Source organism: Rhipicephalus microplus, chromosome 7 (assembly GCF_043290135.1).
Source record: "Rhipicephalus microplus isolate Deutch F79 chromosome 7, USDA_Rmic, whole genome shotgun sequence".
Taxonomy (NCBI): domain Eukaryota; kingdom Metazoa; phylum Arthropoda; class Arachnida; order Ixodida; family Ixodidae; genus Rhipicephalus; species Rhipicephalus microplus.
The window spans coordinates 51,238,733-51,265,754 of NC_134706.1; the positions used below are offsets into that span (position 1 = coordinate 51,238,733).

General features: G+C 45.2%; 1 protein-coding gene across 2 annotated transcripts in view; it reads left to right on the forward strand.

The window, feature by feature from the left end:
• LOC119179225 (uncharacterized) overlaps positions 1–27,022 on the forward strand; it is a 46,656-nt gene that overhangs the window by 12,193 nt on the left and 7,441 nt on the right. The window contains exons 1-7 of one of the 2 annotated variants that reach the window (XM_075869160.1): positions 1,299–1,435; positions 6,393–6,518; positions 8,673–8,851; positions 21,315–21,353; positions 23,258–23,290; positions 24,622–24,721; positions 25,922–26,028. In XM_075869160.1, the coding sequence (XP_075725275.1) occupies positions 1,366–1,435; positions 6,393–6,518; positions 8,673–8,851; positions 21,315–21,353; positions 23,258–23,290; positions 24,622–24,721; positions 25,922–26,028 (654 nt within the window). In that variant the 5' untranslated portion in view covers positions 1,299–1,365. Of the gene's footprint in view, positions 1–1,298; positions 1,436–6,392; positions 6,519–8,672; positions 8,852–21,314; positions 21,354–23,257; positions 23,291–24,621; positions 24,722–25,921; positions 26,029–27,022 lie in introns of those variants that run through there. The other variant, XM_075869161.1, reaches the window with a different exon arrangement.

Genomic DNA, 27,022 nt, shown 5'->3' on the forward strand with positions numbered 1-27,022 from the left:
AACACACCGGAGAAACCGTGCACCGGCACTACCTTAGAGGTTAAGATCCAGTGTCTATATAAGCTTAATGGCCAATGAACAGTTGTGCAGCATGAACAGTCGGTTTTTTCAATCAAGAAGCTCGCTACAGACCTTTTTGTGGGGCTACTTGGTACAAATCAATGACACGAGCTCTCTAACGCTGTCGCGTTAAAACATTTCAAAAATTTAATTCGAGCGTAGACACACGACACAACCACACACTCACACACACACCCTGGCATCGAACACGCACAGCGCTCCCTTCTAACTGATTTATTCATAGCTTGAAGTTTGCATATACACATGGTGCACATGCGCGCATTAACACCATTGAAGGCCAACAAAATACGTTACCAAGACGTACAGCTTAAGAGCCGATAAACTGGAATTCACTTTGCATCTCCTTGCACTGGCGTTGCGAGGCGAGAGTGATGGGGACATGCATCAACACCACCTAGAGGAAGTCAGTCTCGGTGGCGTTGCATGCATGCGCAATGGCGGAAGAATACCTATAGGCGATGAGGAAGCAAGCGAGGGTTAGCAGATGCTGTCCGCGTTGCGAGGCAAGAGCTAGGGGGTAGCATCGGAAAGAAGTTGCGCATGCGTAGTTTGAGTGCGAGCGTCGACGCCGACGCCGTGGAACATACACCCGAGCCCAAGAGGCTTCGCATCTAAAAGCAAAAAAAAAACACTACTAACACACGCGCCGACCTCGCACACTCGTAGTTTTCAATTTTCGTAACAGTAAACTTACGTTGTAACCAGACGTTGCAGTTTGCGTTGCAGCAAAGCTGCGCAATGTGCGAGATGTCATTGCGAAATATACGGTGAGCACCAAACGCGGCCCAATCGTTACATTCGTTGTCGAAAGCATGTGCCGTTGGTTTATCACTTCGAACATCTCACACCGAGTAGGGCGACGCATTTCCCGACGTAAACCTCCACACAAGAGATTAACGCTGCAAAACTTACAACTGCCTGGACGTATTGTAATCTTGCCGGACGTCATACGGGCAGGAAGACATATTTCATCGGGAACGGACACAGCAGCTCGTTTCGAAAGTCAGCTTCCGGCTACGCCAACTAGATGCAAAATCATCTGGAAAAAAGCGTTATGCCGCGACATCCAAGACAAGGATCATAACGAATGTATTGTCGGACTGTACGTTTGTTCCTATGAAGCAACCGTAACACCTGCAAGAGAGCACCTGCAATCTGTTGGCTTCAGGCTTGACGAAATAGCATTGTTTCTGCATAAGTACGAGCTGAACCACAAAAGGAACGCCAGTGATTTCTCGCTGTGCGTATTGTTACAGGTGTCATCCCCGCAAAACCTCTGAAAGTATGAGAGCCTTGGGAATACTCGCGGTGGTCTCTGTTGTGACTACATCGTGCTGGGCTCCTACCAGCGCTGGTAAGGTTTGCAGTGAAGCTTTCGTCTGACAAGAGTGGCAGCTTGGGCTAAATGGTATGACATGGCTATAGTTATAGCGCGAGAACAGAATGACGACAAATAGTCAAGCAGGACCTTCGTATCCTTCAAGTCCTTCTTGTCTCTTAGTCGTCGTTCTGTTCTCGTGCTATACCTATCGTCATTTCAACCAAGATGTCTTCTAGAGTGGGTTTTGTTGGTTTTTACTTCATCATCGTAAGAAACGTCAGATGAAACAACGTGTGATTTGACAAGAAACAAGGTGCCGTAAAACGCGTCAACAAGGCAATATTTCGATTATTTTCACACTGGCTGTTGATTATGCCGTTATACTCTGTCATTAGAGTACGCGCCTTTGTAGTAACCACATAAATTGCAAGTGTTATGTCAAGTAGGCAGAGTTTACTCACAGCTGCATAGATATAAACACATGAGGCAATTTTCTACTACTTTTTTATGAATCCACACCATTTAATGGAGAAGCAGTGTTTAACCATGGGGCTTTTTGATGCTACTGCATTTTAGGCGTGCCACTTCTTAGAGGCCCAGTCTATCGTATGCTGTCTTAAGCTGCTGCTGCTTAGTGTGATGGAGGCAATACTGTGCGTGAAAAGGGGGGACGTAAGCCACATATATATAAAGAGAAAGATGGCAAGAGAGAGGAAAATACCCCACCTTTCCGAAGAGAATCGTCAGCAAATGCGAATTCATTGCGTAGCGTCCATAACGGCATTTCGCACGTGAGAACCCAGCGTTAGAAGAATAACGTTTTTTTTTTTCTTTCTTACACCGTGCACCAACTAGCTCCGTTTGCCCTGCGTGACACTTTTCTGTCGCGAGAAACGTGGTAAGCGTTTCCAGCTCTAATAGCTATTGGATTGGATAAACTTTTATTTGGTCCTCCAAAACACAGATCACTGTGTTGCGGGCAGCTTCCACGTGGCTAGCGTGCAGAGATAAAATGAGCGCGTGCGCACACAGCTGTTGCTGACAGCTGTCGACGCCGAAGCGATACATCTTGGAGGCTCCGGTTGCTAGGGACGAGGGCGCCCGCAGCTGTTGCTATAGGAGAGGGCAGTAGACAGATTCCGACGGACGCCTGACATAGCCCGACTAAGTAATGCATTTAAATTTAATTTACAGAGCAGGAAAAATAACGAAATAAATCGAGCGAACTAAATGCAAATAAAGGAAGAAAGACAACGAAAGAAAAAAACAAGGAAGAAAAGAAAGAGAGAAAATCGAAATAAACACATGAGATTATAGTATACCGAGCTCTGAACTCTAAAGCGACGCGAAGCTGCCTTAATTTTTTTTCTTTCCATTGAAAGTGTAACATCTTGTGGCATGTACGACGATGCTCTTCCAAATCATCCCTAAACTTTTGTGAAAACAGTACCCTGAATATAGTTGTGATAACCTGTATTGAAATTACTGTCGTAACGCGGAAGCATTATCTTTCCCAGACAGTGCGTTTAACCACGGAAGCATACGTTGTTAGAGTTTCAAGGTAATTCTGAAGTAGAAAAACTATATTCAACACAACTGCAATCTGAGATATGCGCTTCATCCTACATCAGTTGAGTTGCATGCGTAAAATGCATAAAACTGGGAGACGTTCGGAGATCATGGTCCATGTGGGTGCCAATGAAATGAAAATTATTTTGGTGGCACTTGGTGAAAAAAGCAATGGCACTCATCATTTCAATTTTACGCTCACCATCGTTTACATTTTTATAAAAGCAAAAAACAGTATTTCTAAGATGAAGTTCGCGTACTACTTTTATGCCTGTAGGACAAATGCATTACCCAATGAGCACCAGTGCCCCCGTTTCACACAGGCTCATTCAATTTTTTGCGAGCATGCTGGCCATTATAACTACGTCGCATTCTTTGGGGGTGAAGCTTCGTATGGTCAAGCGATGTCCGCCGTCTTTCCTTGATGATGATGACGCTGATGACGATGACGTTCATGGACCACGGCTGGTTGTGCAGTAGATGTCTCAACACGACTACGTTGAATTTCGTATGACTAGAAACAATGAACTACCACCAGGGAATGAGACCACGCCTCGTATTTGTCAACTTCAGGCTAGATTCAATAATGCAAAATAGTTATGATGAAAGTAAAACAAAAATCGCAACTAACTACTCGCAATGTGCCATTTATAACCAAGGACATTTTATTTTATGTAACTTTACACCGCTTTCTCATTCATTTACATGCGTGATTGGTCAATGCCATGGGTAATTTACTGAAACATCAAACGATCCCCTGCTTGGCCCACTCATCATCCTTCACTTCGTTAATATGCCGCATTTTTTTGCCATTGTTGGCTTCACATCCAATTCTTTGGTACCGTTTGCCTCATTGTGCCATGCCAGCGATGGTCTTTCTTACGCAGCACATGGCCTGTCCAGCTACACTTTTTCGTACTTCCAGGAACTGGCGCTAGCAATGACCAGCTAATACTGTTTGTCATCTACCAGGTTCTAAATATTTTCGTATACTCCGTGAGCTTTCAGAGATGTATGCCTGGCATGACCTGATACATAGCTTTATTGCGGACGTTTTGGCACATGCAGATTTTCAGAAAAACTACGTTAAGACGGGACATATAAAAAAAGCAAGCTATGGAAAGAAAAATTACAGGTGTAACTATAGGAAAAAGCAAGAAAGCAAATTGGTTAAGGGAATAAACGAGAGTAAAGGGCATCATAGTTGAAACCAAGAATAAATGAACATGGTAGTGGACATCGAATCAATGGCTGTGTGTAGGCAGAATGACCGCTCGTGGTTATTAAGCTCAACTTCCTGAATTCCGAGAGCATGAAAATGCACGAGGAGTTGACAGAAATTTAGGTGGGCCGTTGAGATTGAGAATCTTGCAGGTATAAGCATAGCGTGGCAGTAGCGAGTACCAGTCCTGGTTGATTGGCAGAACATAGGAGAGGCCTTTGCCCTGCAGCGGGCATAGTCAGGTGGATGATGATGAGAAAAGAGACAAGACACCACCTGGTCTTCTTGCTTGTTTCTATGTCCCGTCTTAGAGCCCTCTTTCCGAGGACCGGAATCTCTGAAATACGAAGAGGCTACCACAAGTGAACAAAGTATAACTTGTTAACAGCACTGTTATATAGGCGTTAAAAAAACCATGTCTGAAATATCTGACGTAATGCATCAGAAATTTTGTTTGAAATTTCAAAATAATCCTGCATTCAGCTAAGCGTCTTCTAGATGTCAGTCTTCTATATATGCTGTGTCTTCCCGAAAAGTTAGTTTAGGTGCCCATTAAAGTGTAGGTGTTACGACATCTACACTTGGATGCCTCAAGAGCATTTACACCATGTTTACAAATGCTAATTATAAGTTAACGTACTTATCTATCGACCCACTCAGACTCTGATCGAACCATGAGTCTGGGGGAGTCTGGCTAAGTAAAATATGGTTATAGAATGGAATGTTGGGTGAGTTGGTTCGAAGACATTCTTGGTAACATTTTGGCGCGCACACATTAAACGGGAAAACGTACGGCGAGGAGACAAACAAGCGCAACTCCACTGTGTGCCCACGGAAATTTTACCCAGAATATATAGTTAGCTTGAGTGAGTGAGTGAGTCTGGCTGAGGCAAATATTAGAGAGTGCGAGCCCGAGAAAATCTGAGTCGTAGTGAGCCACTCTACACAAAATGTGTTCGAGCGCACCAGAACACATCCCACCAGAACACGCCCCATTAGTGTGATGTTCCCGCATCTCTCCTCAATACATCACATCAGGTCGGTGGCCCGACTAGAACACACCACACCAGTGTGGTGTTCCCACCAAAACACAGCCAAAAGGCTCGACCAAAACACATCAGCGTGGTCTGGTGGTAATACCAAAACACACCAGAACACACTTAACTCTTTGTTGGGTTTTTCAACTGGTATGATTCTTTGTGTTACGGTTTGTCGACAATTCTAGGAAAGTACATTATTATCCGTTGATGACATAGATTCGATAGTTTGTGAAACTAGACATTTTTTTTATTTATTTCAAGGCACAACACACACGTTTTTAACTCCGCGTCCACCAGATTAGGTTTACGCATGAGCAGCAGAGTGGAGGAGAGGTGTTAACAAACTTTATGTCATTCCCAATAAGTAAGCAGAGGCTATATTATAATGGTAGCTTAGTGATGCCAATAAACTCAAGTTACAATTAAGAATGATGAAAATTTTAAACTTTTACATTTGCGATTGGGTTCCACTCGCTGCGGATGGTCAACCTGCTAATGTTTGCTTCCAGTGCCTTGCCTCTTTCGTGTCCATGTTTTTTTCCTTCCGAAGTTTCGCCGTAACTACTCATTTTGTTGCACTGTGCAAATAGGCTGATTCAAAATCACCAACTAGCTCAATCATCAGTCTTCACAAGTACCATGCCCTTATTCTTAGCGCTCCGTGAACTCTACAATGCAGGCAATTCATAAACCTCTAGCTATGTTTTTTTTCTTTGATTTACGCTGCACCGCAAAGAATTGATACACCTTCTGAAAAATATATTTTAGCTGTTTCAGGTTCCATGGATGGTGAGGGTGACAAGAACAGCATGCTGTAACTTCGTCACTAGATTGCACTATTTAATGACTATTATGACTCACTGACAAGCGAATGAGAACGCGATGCAATGGGGGTCAATTAGGCTATTGCTTTCTATTCTTCAAGGCCAAACTCAATCCTCTTCGAAGGTATGCAGGTGTAATGTCTTCAACCATAACTTTAGTGTCTTTCAGTACTACCGCTAGAAAATCCAATTTGTAACAAAAAGGATTTCCAATTTTTTAACAGCGCTCTGTGGTACTTTAGCTTGGGGTCGGGTTTCATGACGATATATTACGACGAGCTGTTTTCATACGGTATTATTCGTGCTGCTTCACTACGTGTTCATAATTTTTTCAGTGACAATGTTTCCCACGAATGCAACTGTAGCGTCAACAGAGAATTCAACATCGCTGTCAAATGTGGATTCAACGACAACTGTGGCTAGTACGACAAGCATGCCGTCGACGACATTCGCTCCAGAAGGTGAGGCGACTACATCTACGACAAGCTCTATTTATGAGTCCAGTAGTACGAGTACGAAAAGTGAATCGAGTAGTCAAAGTGGTGAGTAACGCGCACTGCTTGCCCGTTGTGTTCATGATTGCTTAGAAACAATTTAGATGTCCTATCCCCAGTTGTGCGGAAGCACTGCTATGATGTTAGCTGGGCTAACATCCTCTGATGCCAACTGCGTGGAGACTGTAGAGCTTTGGTAAACATTGCTGTTCTTTTGCGTAAACTTGTGGAGTTTGAATGCACACGTTGTCTGCTAGGGGTTGACACTCTTCCACCTCCACTGCGCACGAACGCAGAGAGCGCATAGGGTTGACACATCTTACACTTACGCGATAAGCCATGTGACAGATAATGACTGTGAAAGCGTAGGCGGAAGCGAGCGCCGCACGAGATAAGAGTAGCGGAACAAAGAGAGGAGGGTGCGATATGACCCTCGTTGAGGAAACAGGGCGTACGGGGACGCCACGCTCCTGATGCGCGCAAGACCTGAGCACAGCAAAGACTTCGAGCCGGCCGAAGCGCTCGATGCGAGTGCCACCTTGAGGATGGAGGGAGTAGCAAAAACATTGCGCGGGCGCAGCGAGGGACGGCATCACTTTCCCTACATCCAACTGAAACCAGGGGTGTTCTACTACCGTGTATTGTTCTACATGTGTCTGCACTGGAAATCGCGTCTGTCTAGAGTTATTCGCTGCAAAGCTACAGGCAATACAATCTAAAATTAACCATCTACTCTTGTTCAGAGACAGAAGCCCCGCCATATTCTGCCTGCGAACGTTTCTAACACTACAAGTCACGCTTTTCTGCGTCTTCCTATTACACGCGTTCCTACAAACACTGGTGTGCAGCCACACGAAGCACAATGAAGTGGCATTTGTAAACAAGCACTATTCTTAATTCATATCATGTGCTCCTTTAGGCGCCATTATCGCAGCGACAGTTTTGGCCTAGGTACGACTTGCCAGAGCTCAATGAAATTTCTTAAACAATATCCACTATGCGACACAGAACTGGCCTCGCGTGCTTCCCCGTACATGACCTTTGTTTTTGTGAATGAATTCGGGCACAAAGCTTTGACGGCTTCTTTTCGGACGAAACCACTGAAACATCATGCCGATTAGCCGCCTCGTTTTCAAATTGTGAGAAGACTTGCGTATCTAAGGCCGAATCAGTGGTCACATTTTGTGTCTCGGGCTACCTGCTGCGTCTTATGAACTTCTGGAGCAAAAATTCGAACACTGGTTCATACCACTGAACAAAATCCGGCTGTCACTACCCAAGAAATATGTAGCTGGAAACTGTCGTCCATAATATGCTCGCATACCTTATAAGGCAGGCCGAAAATAGTCACAAAAGTTCCTTTCTCAGTTTTTGATTTGGCAGAGTTCTAAGGCAGATGGTCCTTTCGGACACAGGGTCTTTACATTCAGCACAAACTTGTAGCGTTTCAAAATAAATGAACGTCCAAAAATGCTAATGATTGCCTTGAAGTAGCTCACGCGAGAAAGTCGGGCTTTTGGTGGCTTCTCTAAAGACTGATACAACATGATTAGCATTGTCACAGAAGGTCAAAGAGTTGCAAACTTCTAAAAAATTATTAAAACTGTCAACACAACTACCAACTTTAGTAGAAAAAATCGTGTCAAGGTTTCTAACAAGTGTCTGGTCAGTCAGTACATGAGGGGAAAATGTTCTATAGGGTCGAAACTACACATTAAATAATGGAAATGTACTTGCATAGTGTAGGTTGCCAATAATTACTAAAAATAAATGTGCTGCTTTGGCAAACGTAGCCTAAGTCGAAATTAGCGCTGTTATCACTATAAATTCATTTTGTAACATAGCAAAAAGCGCAGTGTAAGCCACACAACGTGTCCTCTACATTGATACCAAAGGCATAGCTAATATCAATTCTTGTATTTTTTTCCTCCTTCCCACTTGACTCCCAACTATTTTGTTCAGTTATGCACAAAACGACCCAAAGATATGCTCTGCTAAAGGTCTTTTATTGTTTCATAAACTCCCCAGAGTATGCCGCAGACGCAAGGGAATGAAGGGTGTTTTAATATATGCGCTTGATTACGAACCCCTGTATTGAGTGCAGATGCTCATTCTTCCCAGGAAGCACAGCAACAGAAGCCACCAATGCAAGTGCCGAGACGACGACTAGCCCCGAGGAGACCACACCTACGGTGACCCCATCTTCCAACAATGTCAGCTCACCCGACACCACAACGAGACTAGCTTCAGACGATGTCTGCATCGAGGCAACGATCCCAAACGTTATGAACATTGGAGAGGTAAAACGATTCTTTTTACTACGTCTTCGCCGGTATCTACAATTTTTTGGCCTTCCACTTCTTTGTTCTTCTTTGTTTCGGGCCTTCCACTTCTTTGTTCGCGTAGGAAAAAGTCCCGTCTTGTTCTTTTTCATAAAATTTACCACAATCCACAACTAGAACAAGACCTCTTTTCCAGACCACACTACATGTCATATATATGTGACCATCCCCACAAAGTACACATTTTTTTTTTTTGACATACCAAGTTCTTTCACGATTCCTTTATTCCCACTACCTCGAACGAATGAAACCAGCTACCCTCCTCTGTTGCCGAATTGACCAATGTCACTGCTTTTAAGACTGCTGTTGAATGCGATGTTTACTCTTAGCAGCATTTTTCTTTGTTCACTCTTATTCTTCTTATTACTATGTATACTATTACCCACTCCCTTTTGTAACGCCTTCGGGCCCTGAAGGTTCTGAAATAAATAAATAAATAAATAAATATCAAACAAAATATATCTATATCAGGATTTGCATAGTCCATTAGGCTGCCGCTTCTTAAACATAGAATCTATTATTAATATTATTGCTGACAAAACACCTTGATTTTTTCTTTAACGGGTTAGTACGTACGGTGTCGTAATTCAATAAAATTTCAGCTGTTAATGCCGTAGCTTACTCGCAAAATATCAATTGATGACAGGTCTCTTTTCCTCCATTTTTATATAACTTTGCGATAATATAACTGCAGTACTATGACAATTTTTGGTAATTTATGAGAAATAAATTATATAAACATAGGAAAATACACGTCATCATTAGTTTACACAGTAGCGTTCTCTTTAGGGATGTCTCGTGCATGTTTGTATTTGAATTTATATGTGTGCTTGCACATACACACGCAAAATTGGTCAACTTTTAGGTGGCTTGGAGGCCCAATCCTGCCCTCTGGCTACGTCAGCGCATAGTCTTAAGTTTGCGCTAGAGATAATTGGGGCACTTTAGCGTGAGCTTATAACTGAACCAGAGCACTTTGCGACGGCCCGACCAAATGGAGGTTGCTGACTGTTGCATGGAGTTCGTGAAGCTAGTTTTTGTATTTTTCGTATTTGCCTAATTCAGCAAGTTGAATTAATAAGTTATGAAACAACAAAGCTTCGAAAAACATTCAAAGGGAAGTTTGTAGATCAGTTTACAAAACTATCGATTAGACAGTTTCTGACTTTTCATCTATGAAGTACTAGTGTTTTTCTGCGTACTACAGATATCCGCGAAATGAAAAAAAGTAACCATGTGGCATGCCCACTCGCGCGCCCTAATGTTCTGCGTGGAAACTACAACACAATTTAATTATGTTTGATGGATCGACAGGGCTGCGCGATGACGAATGTCTTGCTAGCGGCAGCACAAGTGATAACCGTGTTTTTATCATTGTCAGGATTTATTGATATGCGGGGTTTAACGTCCCAAAACCACAATATGATTATGAGAAACGCCGTAGTGGAGGGCTCCGGAAATTTCGACCACCTGGGGTTCTTTAACGTGCGCCCAAATCTGAGCATACGGGCCTACAGCATTTCCGCCTCCGTCGGAAATGCAGCTGCCGCAGCCGGGATTTAACCCCGCGACCTGCGGGTCAGCAGCCGAGTACGCTAGCCACTAGACCACCGAGGCGGGGCTCATTGTCATGAACCAGCCACGAAGTAATCATATCTTCGGTGCGCGTAAGGTTAGGGAGCATTGCAGTCACGGCTGCCATAGGCGAACAAGCAAGGATGACAGGTTTGGTTTGGAAAAACTTTATTGACAAGTCCGAAGGCGTGCGCCCTAGCACACGGCGGGCCGCTCCCACGATGGGACAGTAAGGCCGAGCCCTAGCGCCGCATCGTGGGCCCTCTGGACAGCCCAAAGTTGCGATGTTATGTCTGGACTCCGGAGAGCGGAGTCCCACTTTCTGGACGATGCTGTATCGGTGCCACGTACCGAAGGGCACTCCCAGAGCATGTGGTGTAAGGTGGCTAAACCGCCACATTTTGTACACGAGTTGGTTAAATAAACATCAGGATAAAGCTTGTGAAGAAAGGCAGGGTTAGGGTACGTTTCTGTTTGAAGTAATCGCAATGTAAGCGCCTGCGCTCTATTTAGCTTCGCATGTGGAGGTGGAAAGATTCTCCTATCCATAGCGAAATGTTGGGTTATTTCATTATATGTAGTTGGCGGATCCCTGTTTACGAAATCTCCAGTTCGACCCAAAGGTCCTCCATGGCCGCGGACAGCTAACCCTCGCGCCCTGGAGTGGGCCAACTCATTGAGATTTATGATCCCTCCGTCCATGTTTCCCATATGAGCTGGGAACCATGTAATGGTATGGGTTGTAAGCAACTTATCACCGAGTATGTTTTTGGCCTCTTTGCACACAGCTCCAACACTGAAGGCACGAATGGCAGCTCTAGAATCGCTAAATATGTGTTCATTACGCTGATCTAAAAGAGCCAAGGCGATGGCAACCTGCTCAGCTGCATTGGCAGTTCTGGCGCATACCGACGCCGCATTAATTGTAATGCCTTTGTGGTTGATTGCCACTACCGTGAATCGGTCTCTCTGGCCATCATATTGCGCCGCGTCTACGAAACAGGCCCCCCCGTCAAGATCCGCAACTTGGCGAAGAAGGGCCCGAGCGCGCGCTCTCCTCCTTCCAACATTACGTTGGGGATGCATGTTCCGCGGGGCAGGCGAGACAATGATGTTTTCCTTCTGATCCCTCGTCAACCCTTGGTACAGAGCCTCAATCTGAGCTGGTGGAATACCCATTTCTGCGAGAATCATCCTCCCCGCTTTTGAGCCAGACAGCCTAATTACCTGTGTTCTTTCTTGTGCTTCCGCAATTTCCTCCAATGTATTATGAATTCCCAACTGCAGGAGACGATTGGTGTGGGTGTAGTTGGGGAGCCCAAGGGCATTCTTTACAGCTCTCCTGATCATTGCATTAAGCTTGTCCCTTTCCATTCTCTTCCAGACATGCATTGCCGCCACATATGCAAAATGACACAGCAGAAAAGCATGTATAAGCCTGACCAAGTTGTCCTCTGATAGTCCTGTCCTTCGGTTAGCCACCCGTCTTATGAGCCTAATAACACTGTCTGTCTTTTTTTCCAACCTTTTAATCGTGATGGTGTTGGTGCCCGTTGCTTCTAGCGTCATACCTAAGATCCGAATGGAAGCGACTTTGGGGATTGATCGTCCACTTTTGGTACGTAAGTGGATGTCATTTTCTAGGGGCGGCACCCAGCCTCGCGGTCGACGGCCCCTCCTGACCGGTTTATAGAGGAGAAGCTCAGACTTTTCCGGAGAGCAAGAAAGGCCTGTGTCTTCCAGAAAACTCTCGGTAGTGTCGATGGCCTCTTGCAGGGCCGCCTCTACAGTGCCATCACTTCCTCCTCTACACCAAATGGTGATATCATCGGCATAAATTGTATGACCAACATCTGAAATTCCAGAAAGCTGCCTCGAGAGACCAGCCATGACGATGTTAAAAAGTAAGGGTGATAGAACAGATCCCTGCGGGGTGCCCCTATTTCCCAGCGCTTGCACATCCGATTCTAGATCTCCAACTTTAAGTATGGCTTTTCGACCACACAGGAAGGATCTGACAAACGCATGAAATGAGGAACCTAGGTTGAGACTTGAGATCGCATCTAAAATAGAATCATGGCGGACATTATCAAACGCTTTTTTTATATCCAAGCCTAGGATCGCCCTGGTGTCTCTGGTATGATTATCTAAAATTTGACACTTAATGATTTTCATAGCATCCTGCGTACAGAGGCCTGGCCTAAAGCCAATAAGGTAGTGAGGGAAGAGATCATTGTGCTCTATGTAGTCCGCGATTCGGTTCTGGACAACGTGTTCCACCACCTTTCCCACGCATGACGTGAGAGAGATGGGGCGCAGATTGTCCAAACTTGGTGCTTTACCGGGCTTGGGAATGAGGATCACCTTGGCCAACTTCCATTGTTCCGGGATGTCACCTCCCTTCCAAATCCTATTAATCTCATCAGTAAGAAATTCAACAGAGTCATCTTCCAAATTCCGAAGCGCTTTGTTGGTGACCCTATCTGGACCCGGCGCCGATCGGCCATTGAGTTCGTGCAGGGCACGTCGCACATCGCTGATGGTGAAGGGTTCATCCAAATGGGCACAAGGTGTTCCCATATACCCCGGATAGGCTTGCATGGAATCAACTGCTAGCGGTAGATACTTCTCAGCAAGCTGCCCCAATAGCTCCGCGCCCGAGGAGGATTTTTGAGCAAGATGAAGTATTCTAGCAAGGACCCCCCTCTGATTAGATTTAGTGCCCGACTCGTCAAGCAAGTGTTTTAAAAGATTCCATTTACCTCTGGTTCGCATTTGTCCATCGACTGAATTACAAATTTCATCCCACTGCTGCCTCGACAAGTTTTTGCAATGTTCTTCAATTTGTGTATTTAACTCTGCTATCTTTTTCCGAAGCCTACGAATAAGTCTCTGACCCTTCCATCTGGCCAATAGCGACTGCTTTGCCTCCAGTAAATGCGCAAGCCGACTGTCCATTTTGTTTGTCTGTACCTCTGTCTCAATGGTTCTGGTAACCGCTCTAACATCCTGCAGCAGCATCTCTGTCCATTGCCCCAGAGAGTCCGGGATTTCCCCCTGTTCCGCTCGAGCGCTGCGTGACTCCCGAAATTTATCCCAATCCACGTAAGTAAACTTTCTTTTAGATTTTGCCTCCATCTGTAATTTAGTAACTGTAATATAATGATCACTTCCTAAATCCGTCAGAAGATTTTCCCAACCTACCGAGCCAGCATTTTTCACGAAAGCTAGGTCCGGGGTGGAGTCCCTGGTGGTGGATGTGCCGCGCCTAGTAGGAAACATCGGGTCCGTAATTAACGAGAGATCCGCATCTCCCGTCTCCTGCCACAAGCTCCTGCCTTTAGCTGAATCATACGGGTAGTTCCACGCCCGGAAAGGCGAGTTAAAATCCCCCGCCACAACCAGAGGAGAGAGCCCAGCCAATCTGGTTGCCTTAGCTATGATCGTCCTAAAACGCTGCCTATGATCACTAGGGCTACTATATATGTTCAGTATAAAAATGCTGGAAAGGTTGGAAGAACTCGGAATGACCTCAACTAAGGAGAGCTCCGTTTTATTAGGTCTTACCCCTAGATCATGTGTCACAAAGGTGAACTTGTTGCTGACTAACGTGGCAATCCCTCTGCCTTCCCCTTTAACTGCATGTGCCTTGTACCCCGGGAGGGTTACACTATCAGACAGCGTCTCCTGCAGTAGGATCACTTGCGGCTTCTCGCTGTGAGAGCGGACAAATTGCTGCAGGGTGCCCCTTTTGCTAAGGATCCCCCTGCAGTTCCATTGCCATATACGAAATTCAGCGTGCGAGGCCATCTTGATCATTGGAGGTGCTCCCTGACCCTGCCGTCAGGTTCTGTACAGAAGCAACTGTACTATTCGAACTGGGGATACTCATGGGAATGGGCGCCGATAAAGGCGTTCCCTCTGGAAAGAAATCCGGGTGAATCCGAGCTGCTCCCCTGATATTGGGGCTCTGCACCATAAGGCCGGCGTTCTGTAATTGATTCTCCACACATTGAATTCTGGCATGTTGAATATCTATTTTCTGATCCATAACTGTGAGACGTTGATCGACCGCCGAGAAACGCTCATTAAGTTTGTGAATCTCAAGGCAAATTGAATTTAGAGTCTCCTTAATTTCAGATTTAGCTCTAGCCTGCACATTCTCGGCTGAAGTCGCAGCCTTACGCTTGGCTGGGTTACCCGAGGGGCCCGCTTCCACGACCATGGGAACCTCCATGGGTTGAGGAGAGGGAGAACCTACACACGGAGAAGCAGATGCCAGAGTAGCTTGAGATGTACTGACACGTCTAAGCTCAGCCATTTCGGCTCTCAGCGACTCAATAATGCTGCGCATTTCGGCATTCTCCTTCCTAAGCTGATTTAGCTCCGCTAGACCATGCTCTGGCGCAGTGCCTCCCGTTACCTTTTCACCTCCTCCGCTGCGCACCCGGTCAGCCCAGGAGCCACCCTGCATCTCCGGTTGGGGTGGGCTTTGGAAACGGACTGTGCCATGCGGGTCCCTGGACTGGCTCCTCGAGTGCGATGGGCCTCTGGATTGGGACCGACGACGATCTCTGGACCGGGACTTGGCTCGGCCTTTAGACGAAGTTCCCTTTCGCTGGCCTTGGGAGCGACTTCTGGACCGAGATCTGGATCTGGACCGACTGCTTGCCTGTTGCGATGAGTCACGGCTGTCCACCCCAGTTGCAGCAGAACGACTGTTTGAGCTGGAGTTGCGGTGTGCAGGCTGGCTCACACCCTCGTCGGCGTTAGCAGGTACCGTTTGCTGACTACGACGCTCTGATTCCGCACGGCGCTCTCTTCGCCGCCTTCGCACAATAAATGGAAGCTGAAACCTTTGCTGGCAACTTTTATCCGTCGTGGCGTGTGGGCCGCCACAGAATCCACAGGTCGGGGAACATTGATGGTTCTCATCAGGGTTGTTGATTCCGCACCTCTTGCACACAGCTTCGTCCGGTGTCGGACAGACGTCCGCCCTGTGCCCGAGTCTGCCACAGGCATAGCAGCAGTCATGCTGCCGATGGTAAAGCGAGCATCTGACCAGCGCTGTGCCGAAATAAATGAAGTTGGGAACTTTGTAGCCATCGAAGACAATAACCACCGTCTCAGTGTTCTTAATACGTCTGACTCCCAGAGCCGTGGGGTTTCTTTCAGTAAGGATGCTCCTCTCCAGCTCCGTCTGGCTCTCCGATGCGTCAATCTTACGGATGACCCCCTTGCAGGTCTCATGCGGGGCAGCCTCGTAAGTGTTGATGTCATACTTCTTCATTCCCAATGTAAGGCAGCTCATCCTGAGGTAAGAGTCAGCGTTCGCACGGGACGCCGTGCTAATAACTATGATATTTTGCGTTGCATTCGGGCAAACAATGTCCTGACTAATGAGCGTGGGTACAATTCCAGCCGCCTCTGCGATTGCCCGGCCAAGTCTAGCTGAGCCCGCCTTCTCAACATCCAAGCCACCCCTTGGACGGACGATAATCTTCCAGTGCTCGCTAGGCAGTCGAGGCATTCTCGATGATTTGATAACTTGATTCTTCAAGTGTAGAGCTTTTCTTGTAGCACTGAAATTGCCCCTGGCATTCTCGCCGCATGCCGTGGCACGCTCTGTAGCACTGGCGTTCGTGCGCCTCGAGCTTTTCTTCACCGCGGCGGAACGCCAGCCGTGTTCCTCTCCAAACTCTTCCGGAGGGAGTTCATCACCGTCCATAATAACAGCAGCACCGTCCAGCATATTGGCTCAGCAGGTGGAACGAAGGGCGCGTCCAAGGAAGGGCGCGTCCTGCCCGGCGGACGCCAACTCGGCGTTTGGTACGCACGCGAGGCGTAGTCGGTGGCGTAAAAGTCCGAAAAATGCTCAAAAATGAACCTACCGGTGAAAGTCCGCTACCGACGTGAACCTTGGCAGCTTATGAGTCGACTCGTAGCAAGATCTTGAGGCACAGCACACGAAAAACCACAAAAATCATTTGCTGAAGCGGGAGCCCAAAGACCCCGGACTGCTCCGTTCTGCGCCACCTGGCGTTCCCAGGATGACAGGTGGCAGTTTTTTTTTCCTTTGTGTCTGTTTGACGGACATCCGTAGTAAGCATATTTGCGGAATTCTCACTTCAACCACAGACGTTCGCAAAGTCTGGCATCTTAGAGAACTTATTGTTGAGTGAGCTGGTGCATGTACGACTGTTGGTCAGGCTGGATGAGATAAGGCAAACTGAGGAAAACTTCTGAGTACTATTTCTGTCTCCATGTTTTTGCCTATTCTAGGCGCAACATGACCTACAAGTAGGCCATCTAGCAGACGCCTCCATCGAGATTCAATTCGGTGACCTCCACGCCAACACTAAAGTGCCATGGTATCGCCCCCTGATTAATATGCACGTGCGCGATTCTGTGCTTTCATGTGAGAAATATTTCCAGTTAACTGCCGTGTCAAATTCTTTCATTTTATTCCTCCTGTTTTCTGCTAGCTTATACAATCTACAATATGCTGCACCGACTGGTTGTTGCACAAGCTGGTTGGAGCTTGTTAGAGTTAATCATGTGGCCGTTCTCAGGCCATGTGGCCGTTCTCAGGCTTACCTCCCTTGACCGTGGTACGTGATTTGCTTAAAAAAACGAGGATGATGCCCCTATCTAGGCAATGATACTAGACTAAAGTGCAACCTGTCTTAACGGAGACACTTGAGTGTTTATTGTGCATTGTTTAAGCAAGAGTAACAGATTGCAGAGTCACGTGATGAAGGGCGAGAAGCTCAAAACTCGCAGCGCGCACCTCAAACAGAAAGCACGCAAAAAATCAGCATACGCAAGACAAGCGCGGACTAATAACTGTCACAGTTCAGCTCTTAAAGACCGCTGTTCAAACAGAAAGGCGCACGAACGAGCGTAGACGTATTCACGGGACAAGCGTGAACAACTGTCACAATCTTACTTCGTGGTGTGTCTGCAGCGTTCTCCTTTCGTAAATGCGATCGCTGCACCGAGCGAGGTGACCTTCGTTCTTTCCCGAATTACGAGTCTGATGAGCGCGACCGCAGGATAGACGAAGCTCCGTGAAGGCGAGAACCTTTAGAGCGCCCCCAAAGTAAAGCCGTCGCGCCATCTCGCGACTGATAACAAATATGCGGCAAAGTTTCGGACCTATGAGGTCTACCAAATGGTATATATGGTGTATACAAATGGCCTACTTTTGGAATGCTCAACAACGTACGCTCTGTGGCGTAGTTGTTAGCGCCGCGCGCTGCTAATCAACAGGTTGCTGGTTCCACGCCACGCGCCTCTCGTTTCTTTGCAATCTATTAGTATATATTTCACAACGTCATATCCGTGACAAAAATACGGCAGCGGAGTCGTGGTGGACCCCGGCATAAAACACTTTAGTGTTGAAAAAAATTACACCATCTTCGACTAAATGAAACCATGAGTAGCCTGTGGAGTAGTGCATCGGTCAACTTGAAGTTCTGTTAGTTATGGGCACCTTGCTCGATGTTAACGCTCCTTGCGTTTGGAGCACACCAAAAAAAAAATGCACTGTAGTTCCTGTTCCCCTGTTACTCGTCCCGAACTCTTGTTGGAGAAGGTCTCGCGGGTACATCGCCACGGCACGCGGGAACACGTGGGGTCATCCTACGTCTGCAGATTATCTTTCTCCGACGCCATCACGTGACATCTGAGAGAGTGTAAGGGGGAGAGGCCACAGTCTCTTTCCCAGCCCCTTACACAGGCCAGAATATGCCAGCTCGCCAACGTGTTCTGGCAGTGCTCTTGGGACAGATGTCGCGCATACGCAATACGGGTGGTTAGGCACACAACATTGAACTGCGTCATAAGTTGCTTCGCATCTAATGGCATGTTCTAATACCCACCGTAGACGACTACATAGACAGCTAAATGGACGACGGCCATCTAAAGTCCCACTCACATACTTACGTAGCCGGCAAAATAGACTTCACGAAAACAGCATCGCAGACAAATACGATGCAGACTACTTTGCTGTCTAAGCAATATGTTGACTCGGCCAATTGCTCTGATAGCTAGGATCTCACCGGAATAGTGGTCTGCACACAAGCAAACGCTTCTCCAGACACTCAATGCGAGTAACGTGCAATTTCTCTTCGATTTTAACACGAATGTATCTAAAAACATAGGTTACGTTTGTTTATCGTAGCTTTCGTTTCTCGACGCGAGGTGGCGTCTCGTCACGTAGAAGCCGTCCAGGTGTGTTTCATTTCTCGGACAACATGGGTGTGATGTTGTCTTCTAAGCTGCCAGCACAGGCTGCCTACGATGCGATCAAAGAATCAGAACACAACCTAAAACATGTGGCGATTTCGCAGCGATGCGACCCACTTGCTTCTACGCCACAGTCATATTTTTTTGCTTGACAGCCGGTTGATATAATTGATAAGGACGCCATTGCACATCCTGCGACAAATACCTCCTGGCTCTATCAATTCTCTTTCGTCACTGTAGGTATTGCACAAAAGCTGAAAACTATGCATTCGTAAACTTCAACAACTTGACAACAGCCACCAGAGCTTAGTTTACGCGTTAAATATACAGCACAGTGTTTTCACCAAGGCTTGACAGTTGAAGAGCCCCTACACCGCTCCGAGTTTAAATAACAGACATTGATTTCTTCCTCGCCTACGCTATTTTTAAAGATGATAGTCTTTTGAGGGGTACTTCAACGAAAAAAAATTTAGTCTGTCTGTAAACGGCACCACACGATACCCCTAACGGGCAATCCCATTCGCAGTGTCCACCAATATTGCTCAAGCTTCAGCGTTGATAATTGTGTGATTGTCAATTGAAAAGCAATCATCGCTCATATATGAGGCACCACAACAACACGTCAATATTTTGTATTTGTATCTTTATACTGGAGAAGGCGTACGTAAGTCATTCTAGGGACCGTAGCGTTTATCACGCTGCGCTGACAATACAACGCGATGCTCGAAAAGGCAAGTGTATCCAACGTTTTGCTAAGACGACACGGTGGTGCAACCTGCCCGTCGCATTTCGTTCTACTACTTATCGCCTCCGAGACAGGCGCGCATCTCTCCCCGCGGGCGCTCGTGTCTAACGTACCTCGATGCTCTCGTTTACCTTCGCTGCACGGATCGAGACTCTCTAACGCAGCGCTTCCAGAATACAATTCACCGATTTTATCGCGCAGAACATCAAATGAACGTTTTGTTCGCTCTCTCCAGACGCAATGGTATCGTCTTTCGACGACATTTGAAGTGAAACATGCAGACATGAGGTCAATTTTTTTGTACAGGTGCAACCTATTCTTCGCCGCTCCTTTCCTCCCAAGACATGTGAACAATGTCGGCGCTAAGCGTTGACCCTACAGGGTTTCACGGTTTTCGACTTGCCAATTTTTATTTCTGCTTACTTTGTCGAAATCGCACAAGACGAAATGAAATCAATTTGTCGCGTGAAATAGCTACGCGAACAAAGACTGAAAGATCGCGCGAGTGCATGAGCAATGGGGACAAAAGAAAAAAATTGCACCATTTCTCGCAATGCGGAACCATGAGCAGCATGCAAAACAGGGCAGTGAGTCGACCTAAAAGTTTCGTTCATCACGGGCAACTTGGCCGACGTTAACGCCTCCCTGCAAGTGGAGCACATCACGAATTCGCTGTAGTTTCTGTTGCTGGTGCTCGTCCCGAACTCTTGTCCAAGTATGGCACGCGTGCGCACGTGAGTTTATCGCTCGTTGCCAGAATGTCGTTCCCTGAGAAATAAACTAAGGAAAAATAGAAAGAAAATAGAAATACGCAATGAAAAAGACAGAAATAAAAGACAAAAAGAAAAAAGGAAAGAAATAAAACTGGAGAAAAATAAAGACGGCTGTACAGCTCTGCGCTTTTTCGAGTCGGGGCACCCTGTCGTGCGATGTGGCCTTAGCTTTAATATTTCGTAGGTTTTTTGTTGTTGTTGAGCCGCAAAAGGAGGATTGGTTAGTACATTATTTAGAATATAATAGTTAGATTGCCTGTACCGATTTATGAAATATCGTATCATAGCTAATAGCCCCACGCTGCCGTGGTCTAGTGGCTAAGGTACTTGGCTGCTGACCCGCAGGTCACGGGATTGAATTTCGCCTGCGGCGGCTGCGTTTCCGATGGAGGCGGAAATGCTGTAGGCCCGTGTGCTCAGATTTGGGTGCACGTTAAAGAACCTCAGGTGGTCGAAATTTCCGGAGCCTTTCACTACGGCATCTCTCATAATCATATGGTGGTTTTGGGACATTAAACCCTACATATCAATCAATCAATCATAGCTAATGAAATGGCGCCAACTAACGCTATTGGTGACTTGACTGGTCTGATATGCTGGGAACGAAATGTAGTGCGCTTTCGTCACGCAATGCGGTTCCCTTTTTTAAGCACCTTTGCTCACGATAACCAAGAGAACCTCCGAATAAATGTCGTGGGAAGCCTGTGCAGTTAATACAGAAAGCCCAAGGAGTATTTTCCTAGCAATGCTAGATATAAAACAATGATATTTTCCTACTCAACGGCAATATGCTGGATCTGTTCATACATTCGTCTATGCATGTACAGAAATCTCAGTTATTCACCGAAACGTGCAAACATTTGCGTTATGTCATGCGAAATACCTCTCAGCCTAACTGTGCATGGCATTCCATTATTGTTTTACTGACAGGTGTGTTTACCCAATCATTTGAAATAAGTCTTGGTCTCGAATCGGAAAGATCTAATTGAATAAATCTCTGAATTCATCATTTGTCTTAAACGTTGATTTGCAGACAATCAGAATAAGAACAACGTTTACTTGTTTTACTTGTTTACAGTGCCTTGGAGAAGACCTCGATTTGTGCTCTGGAGAAAAGGTGAGTGATATTTAACACTCCAGCGTTAAAGAGCTGGTTTCGCAGAAGTGTTTGGTGATGGTGGTGATAGTTGTGAACGAAAAAGCATTCTCGTCTATAACCAAAGGAGCTAGAAACACGCAAAGTAAATAAATAATAAAATATTTTTGGTCCTAGGGAACATTTAAGCCAGGATATCCCCGTGGCAAGCAGGCGCTCTACCATAGAGCGACAGTATCTGCTGAAACTGTGATGAAAAAGAAACGCTATAGGAATGTCATGTAGAGGATGCAGTGTCCTTTGCGCATCGTAAATTGCGTTGAAGAATAGTAGAATCGCGACACTTTAAAAACATACTTGGAATTCAAGGCGCGAAGAGGACATGGACGAAGAAATACAACAAACAAGCATAGAGTGCCTGTGTGTATTGTCTTAATTCATCCATGTCGTATTCACGCCTTAAACTTCAAGTATTTCAAACCAAAAGCCCAGTCTGCCATTCTTATATGTCAAAACATGCGACTTCAGCAACAGTGGGTGTTGTGCAGGCACACTCATTAAGAAGCGCTCAGGCATTTTTATTCATAATGAGCAGTAGGGTCATCAACAATGTCAACAGTTGCGTAGGTTCGCGTGTTGTCCTAAGGACGCATCATCATCATCATCATCATCAGCAGCAGCAGCAGCAGCAGCAGCAGCAGCATGCCTATGTCTACTGCTGGACAAAGGCCTCTCCCATATTCCGCCAGTCAACTCGGTCCTGTACTTGATGCTGCCACTTTATACCCTCAAACTTGTTAATCTCATCTGCCCATCTAACTTTCTGTCTTCCCCTAATCCGCTTGCCTTCTCTCGCAATCGAGTTAGTTACCCTTAATGACCAGTGGTTATCCTGTATACGTGCTACATGCCCGGCCAATGTCCATTTCCTCTTCTTGATTCCAACTACGATATCCTCAACCACGGTTTGTTCCCTGATCCATTCTGCTCTATTCTCTTCTGCTAAGGTTACACCTACCATTTTTCTTTCCATTGCTCGCTGCGTCATCAATTTAAGCTGAACCTTTTTTGTAGGTCCCCAAATCTCTGCACCATAGCTACGGACGCGTAGCGTGCCCTTATTCACTGATTCACAGAAGGAATAACTATTACGTAGTGTACACTTGGTAACTGCACTTGCAATAAGGACTCATTGATACCTTGAAACGGCCCATGTTACACGCCCATTTGTTCGCTTCCTTACGTCATTGTTGGGGCATGTAGCGTGAACCAAAACAGGCTAGCAGTTCAGACGGTGACGTGCGCGAGACCCAATCGCGCTATTGGTATCCGTTTTCGAAGGCGGAGCTCAAGTGTCCTCCAATTTTATTGCGTCAAATAATTCACTCAGAAGTTACCTTCATGCGAAGGCATCGATTAGCTAAATAAGGTGTGTTATGAAGTTCTCTTTCTGAACATCGGAAAATTTTTTTTCTCTTTATCCACGCTGCTCACCTTCATTTTTGTTTGGCAATTTCGTTGAAAGTTCAAGTTACACATGACCTAATACTGCTTCTGGTGAAATTTTATCTTTAACGGCAAATACAAAGGAAATAATCAATTTGCACTAAAAACTAAACAAAGATGTTGAAAATGCAGGAAAACCTGGTCCAGAGAGGAATGTTCAACAGAAATAAAGCTTAGTGTTTTCAGTTCTCAGCGATCTAATGCATAAAAAGAAACATTAAGTTCTTCGCATTACATGTATCATCTAAACTGCGGTCGTAATAGTTGGGATTTAAACCTTTCTCATCGAACTGAGCAGCGCAATAGCTTATCCCCTAGTTTATCCTGCTGGGCACTTGTTGCGCACTCTTGCATGAACCCTCATTTGTAGTATTTCGTTATATTTTTAAAAGCAGGTATTACTTTATTTTGCTTTCCAGATAGCTGGGCAAGCTTTCATGTCACTTGTGAGGGTAAGTGCGCGCTTGCCTTTAGAAAAAGAAAACTAGCTGATTTTCATCTCGTAAATCTTTGTCTTAGAATACTGATTGACATCGCTTAAATTTGCATAATTGAATACCACGCCTTTTCGCACAAATTTCTGCTAAATTTCATCGCTTGAGCCTCTGCAAAATAGGAAAAAAATATCATGGCGTTGTCGTTTTTGATAGCGCTGCGATAAATTGTTTTTGGCAGGAAGTGTGAGGGGGAAGGGGGTCAACTTCACTTTATCTACAATCATGCATGAGTTTTAATAAGCGCATGCATACGTACAAACACTAAAATTAAGGAAAAAACTTTGGGGTGGGGAGGGAGAAAGGATGTGATGCTACGGCTACGCCAGTGCACACATCGTTATTCGAAAACAGCATGCTTTTTAGCAAATCAAAAAAAAGAACACTAGAGTGTGACGCAAGCGGGACCGCTCCAAGGCACTGCACTGTCAGTTTGTATACAGCAGTAAGGACGAGAAATAACGATTAGCGGAACGGTTACAAAACTGCATGCAAACTAAATACAAAAGTAACGACAGAAAAAAAGTAAACTGAAATAAGAAAAGCACATACGAAACAGCAAGTTTTCCCATAGAGAACGTATTATTCGATTATTAGGTTGTTGTAATAGCACTATAAAGGATTATTTTACATAACAATGCCAGCTAATTACCGCTTACAAAGCTGCTTTGATCTTTGTATTCTATTTTAATTAATCGTAAGAAGCGGAAAGCAATACATCTACTTTACAAATGTGTGGTAGTGTAGGAGACACTGTGGTTTGAATGTATTTTTCCATGGTGAACAGTACATAAATGAGTAATCATGTAATCATGTTTGTATAAAATTATCTTTCACCCAGTTAGGCGAACGAGCTGGCATGCGGTATTGCTTTTAGTGCCATTATACACATACCCTTGCAGACCTGTTGGCATGCTATTTGGTGCTCTCGCAGCCAAAAAGACTCGACAAAAAGAGAAAAAGTTCATAAAAGCAGAAGCAGACGCACAGCCACGGTGTAGAGACGAAAGCTGTTGTCTTTGCAGATAATCATACTCGTTGTTCGTCCATAAATTCGGTGTCGATTAGGCAACGACCCATACGCTTTGTCACAATAAAGTATTGTCTAGATATTACTCCTCAAAACTTGCTTTCGGTGCAATTTAGACACCATAGTCATAAATGTACCCGGTAGATCCAGAATTCACCTTTAAATTTCATGAATAATCACATACCCTAAGCTTAAAATGAAGAAAGTTTTTACCAAATGCAACCCTTCAGCAATGTACACCTTATTTACGGTTTTGCAGTGCACGGCGAAGGTGACCTTTGAAAATATGTCTCCTATTAACTCTTTGATTGCCTTACGGGATGTATTCACGACCATCATCTACAGGGTCAGTCCCAGAGGTAAGCTACTCGCCAATTCCTCAACATTGCGTTTCACCGTGAAGTACGATCGTTTAAACCCTATAGAGCCACGCAGTGCTTCTAGCTCCTCTGGAAAAAGACCTTCCACAGGCGTCGCGTTGGAACAACCCCTTTTGTGGTTGCAACGTTGGCTATGAGCCTTTTTAATATTTTAACATAATCACGTATGTAGGCCTATCACTCAACAGACTATTGTCCAGTTTTGGTAGAATGCGCAGAAGACTGCTACTTATAATATTTAAGTATTCTTATTTATTTTTACATATTGCAGCCCAACTAAAGCTTTCACAAGAGTGTTCTTCAAAAAATACTGAAGGCGATGAAACACTGGAAAAAAAGAAATAAAACCATTATGCAACTTTGAAAAAGCATAGCGTAAATCAATATGTTTATGCATGCGAAAAATTTGTAAAGGCAGTGATTTTTCGATACCGGGAAATGAAATCCACTTTTAAATGGTGTGTGCAAAGAAATTGTATTTAAGCAGGCTAGTACTTGGTTGTACTAGTGTCAGCTTCAGCTTAAGGTCATTCCGCGCTGATTTTCGTTTATAGGGAGACAAAATTTTGAGATATGGTGGTGGTAAGAACATTTATTAAAATAAAAGTAGCGTAGGGCTTTAAAGAGAACATGCAGCAATGTGCACATTATCGCACCGTAGCCTACACTTCGTTGTTATGAAGCTGATTTATTTGTTCTATGTGCGTGCTGACATTATGTCGCACCACGCGCTGCCTGTTACACGCCAGTCTAGTCGGTGCACCTGGTAAGTTTACGATGTACTCACGACTACTTGATTTGCCTGAAACGACACTACTCTTCTTAACGCCAGGCTCAATATCTTAAAAAATTATAGGTAATGACTGCTCGTCGATGAGTTCACATGAAAGTCTTGGCCAGAATGTGTGTTAGTTGGTGGATTTTTTTAGTGTCGATTTCAAAAAAAAAAATCTCTGTATGCTTGAGAAAGCTGATTTTCCTGCTAAAAATAGAGAAACAGTATCGAATATAGTTATTCCGGCGCATTTATTTCATAGGTTTAGTCTGAGTGCAGTCACTTTCTTACTTTAGACAAACTGTATATTGATTTCCTAAATATTTCCGCAGTTAGGTACGTTCACACTTTTGCGCGATTCTGTCCACGCTTAATCAATTAGTGGTCGTATTTCTGCTTTTCAGGGGCAGCCATATTACAGAATATGAACTTCAAGCCAGACGGCAGTGATCTCAACAATAACATATGCAAAAAACCGATCAAGCTCGGCTTTCCCAACAGCATGGGAAAGGTGCGTTAAGGTTCACCACCGTTAAAAGCACTGTTTTCCAAGGCAGTCTCCTTGCACTGCACTAAAAGGGGGCAGTGAAGTGAACGACGCGGCCGCACCGCATCTCTGCTGATACTGCGGCGGGTGACGGTAGAGGTGGCGCTGTAGTCGCTTTGTACTGAAAATGTCAAGGGCATCTGCATTCGGAGCGTGACCATCGTAGTCAGCAAAAGCATGCAACGGCTCGTTTTTATCGTGTTTAGTGCAGTGCTGAGCATTTGTCGGTGTGAGCGCACCTGCCTAGCGCCATGGTGCACGAAATGAATATGCAGGTGTGCCGAAATCGAGTCATGAAATTCCGCGTTTCAAGAGGCTGCTGGCCCACACAGACACATAAAAAGAAAACGACGTACTAACACAATTTTCATGGATCCGCCCAGCCGCTCACTCAGTGTTATGCGGTATGAAAGGAGCGCTCTGAGCTGCGGTGAATCATGAGTTTCTACTGGAGAACTACAAAGAGCGGGGAAGTATCAAAACCACAAAGAAAGCGTAGACCTGCTTTGAGTCTGTACAATATCCACAGCACTGTTTCTCATTCGTGTCGGCATATTGCTTCATGAGAACACCATGTACAAGTAACTTTGTTACAACATTTATATTGGTGATGACTCAGCTTTATTGTGCCAGTTTTGCGGAGGATCATAATGCTGTCTGAAAGACTTATCCCAATAGCTCTAATCATGTGCTTTCGTGCCTACTGTGCATCGCTTATACAATCTTCAAGTGCTTATCATGCCAGGAGGTGAGTCAGGGAGAGAGTCGAAAAAACGAATTTACATCGGAGTGAGAAACTCTTGGGATAGAGGTTATCTTAAGCATATTAAAAAGCGTGGTTCTATAGACGGTTTGTCTGTTATTCTGCCTGAATATTTCACTATAACCAGTTCTGATTTAATATGGACGGCTCATATTCTGCTGCTTTCCAAACCTCCTGTAGGCGGGATGCTATGGA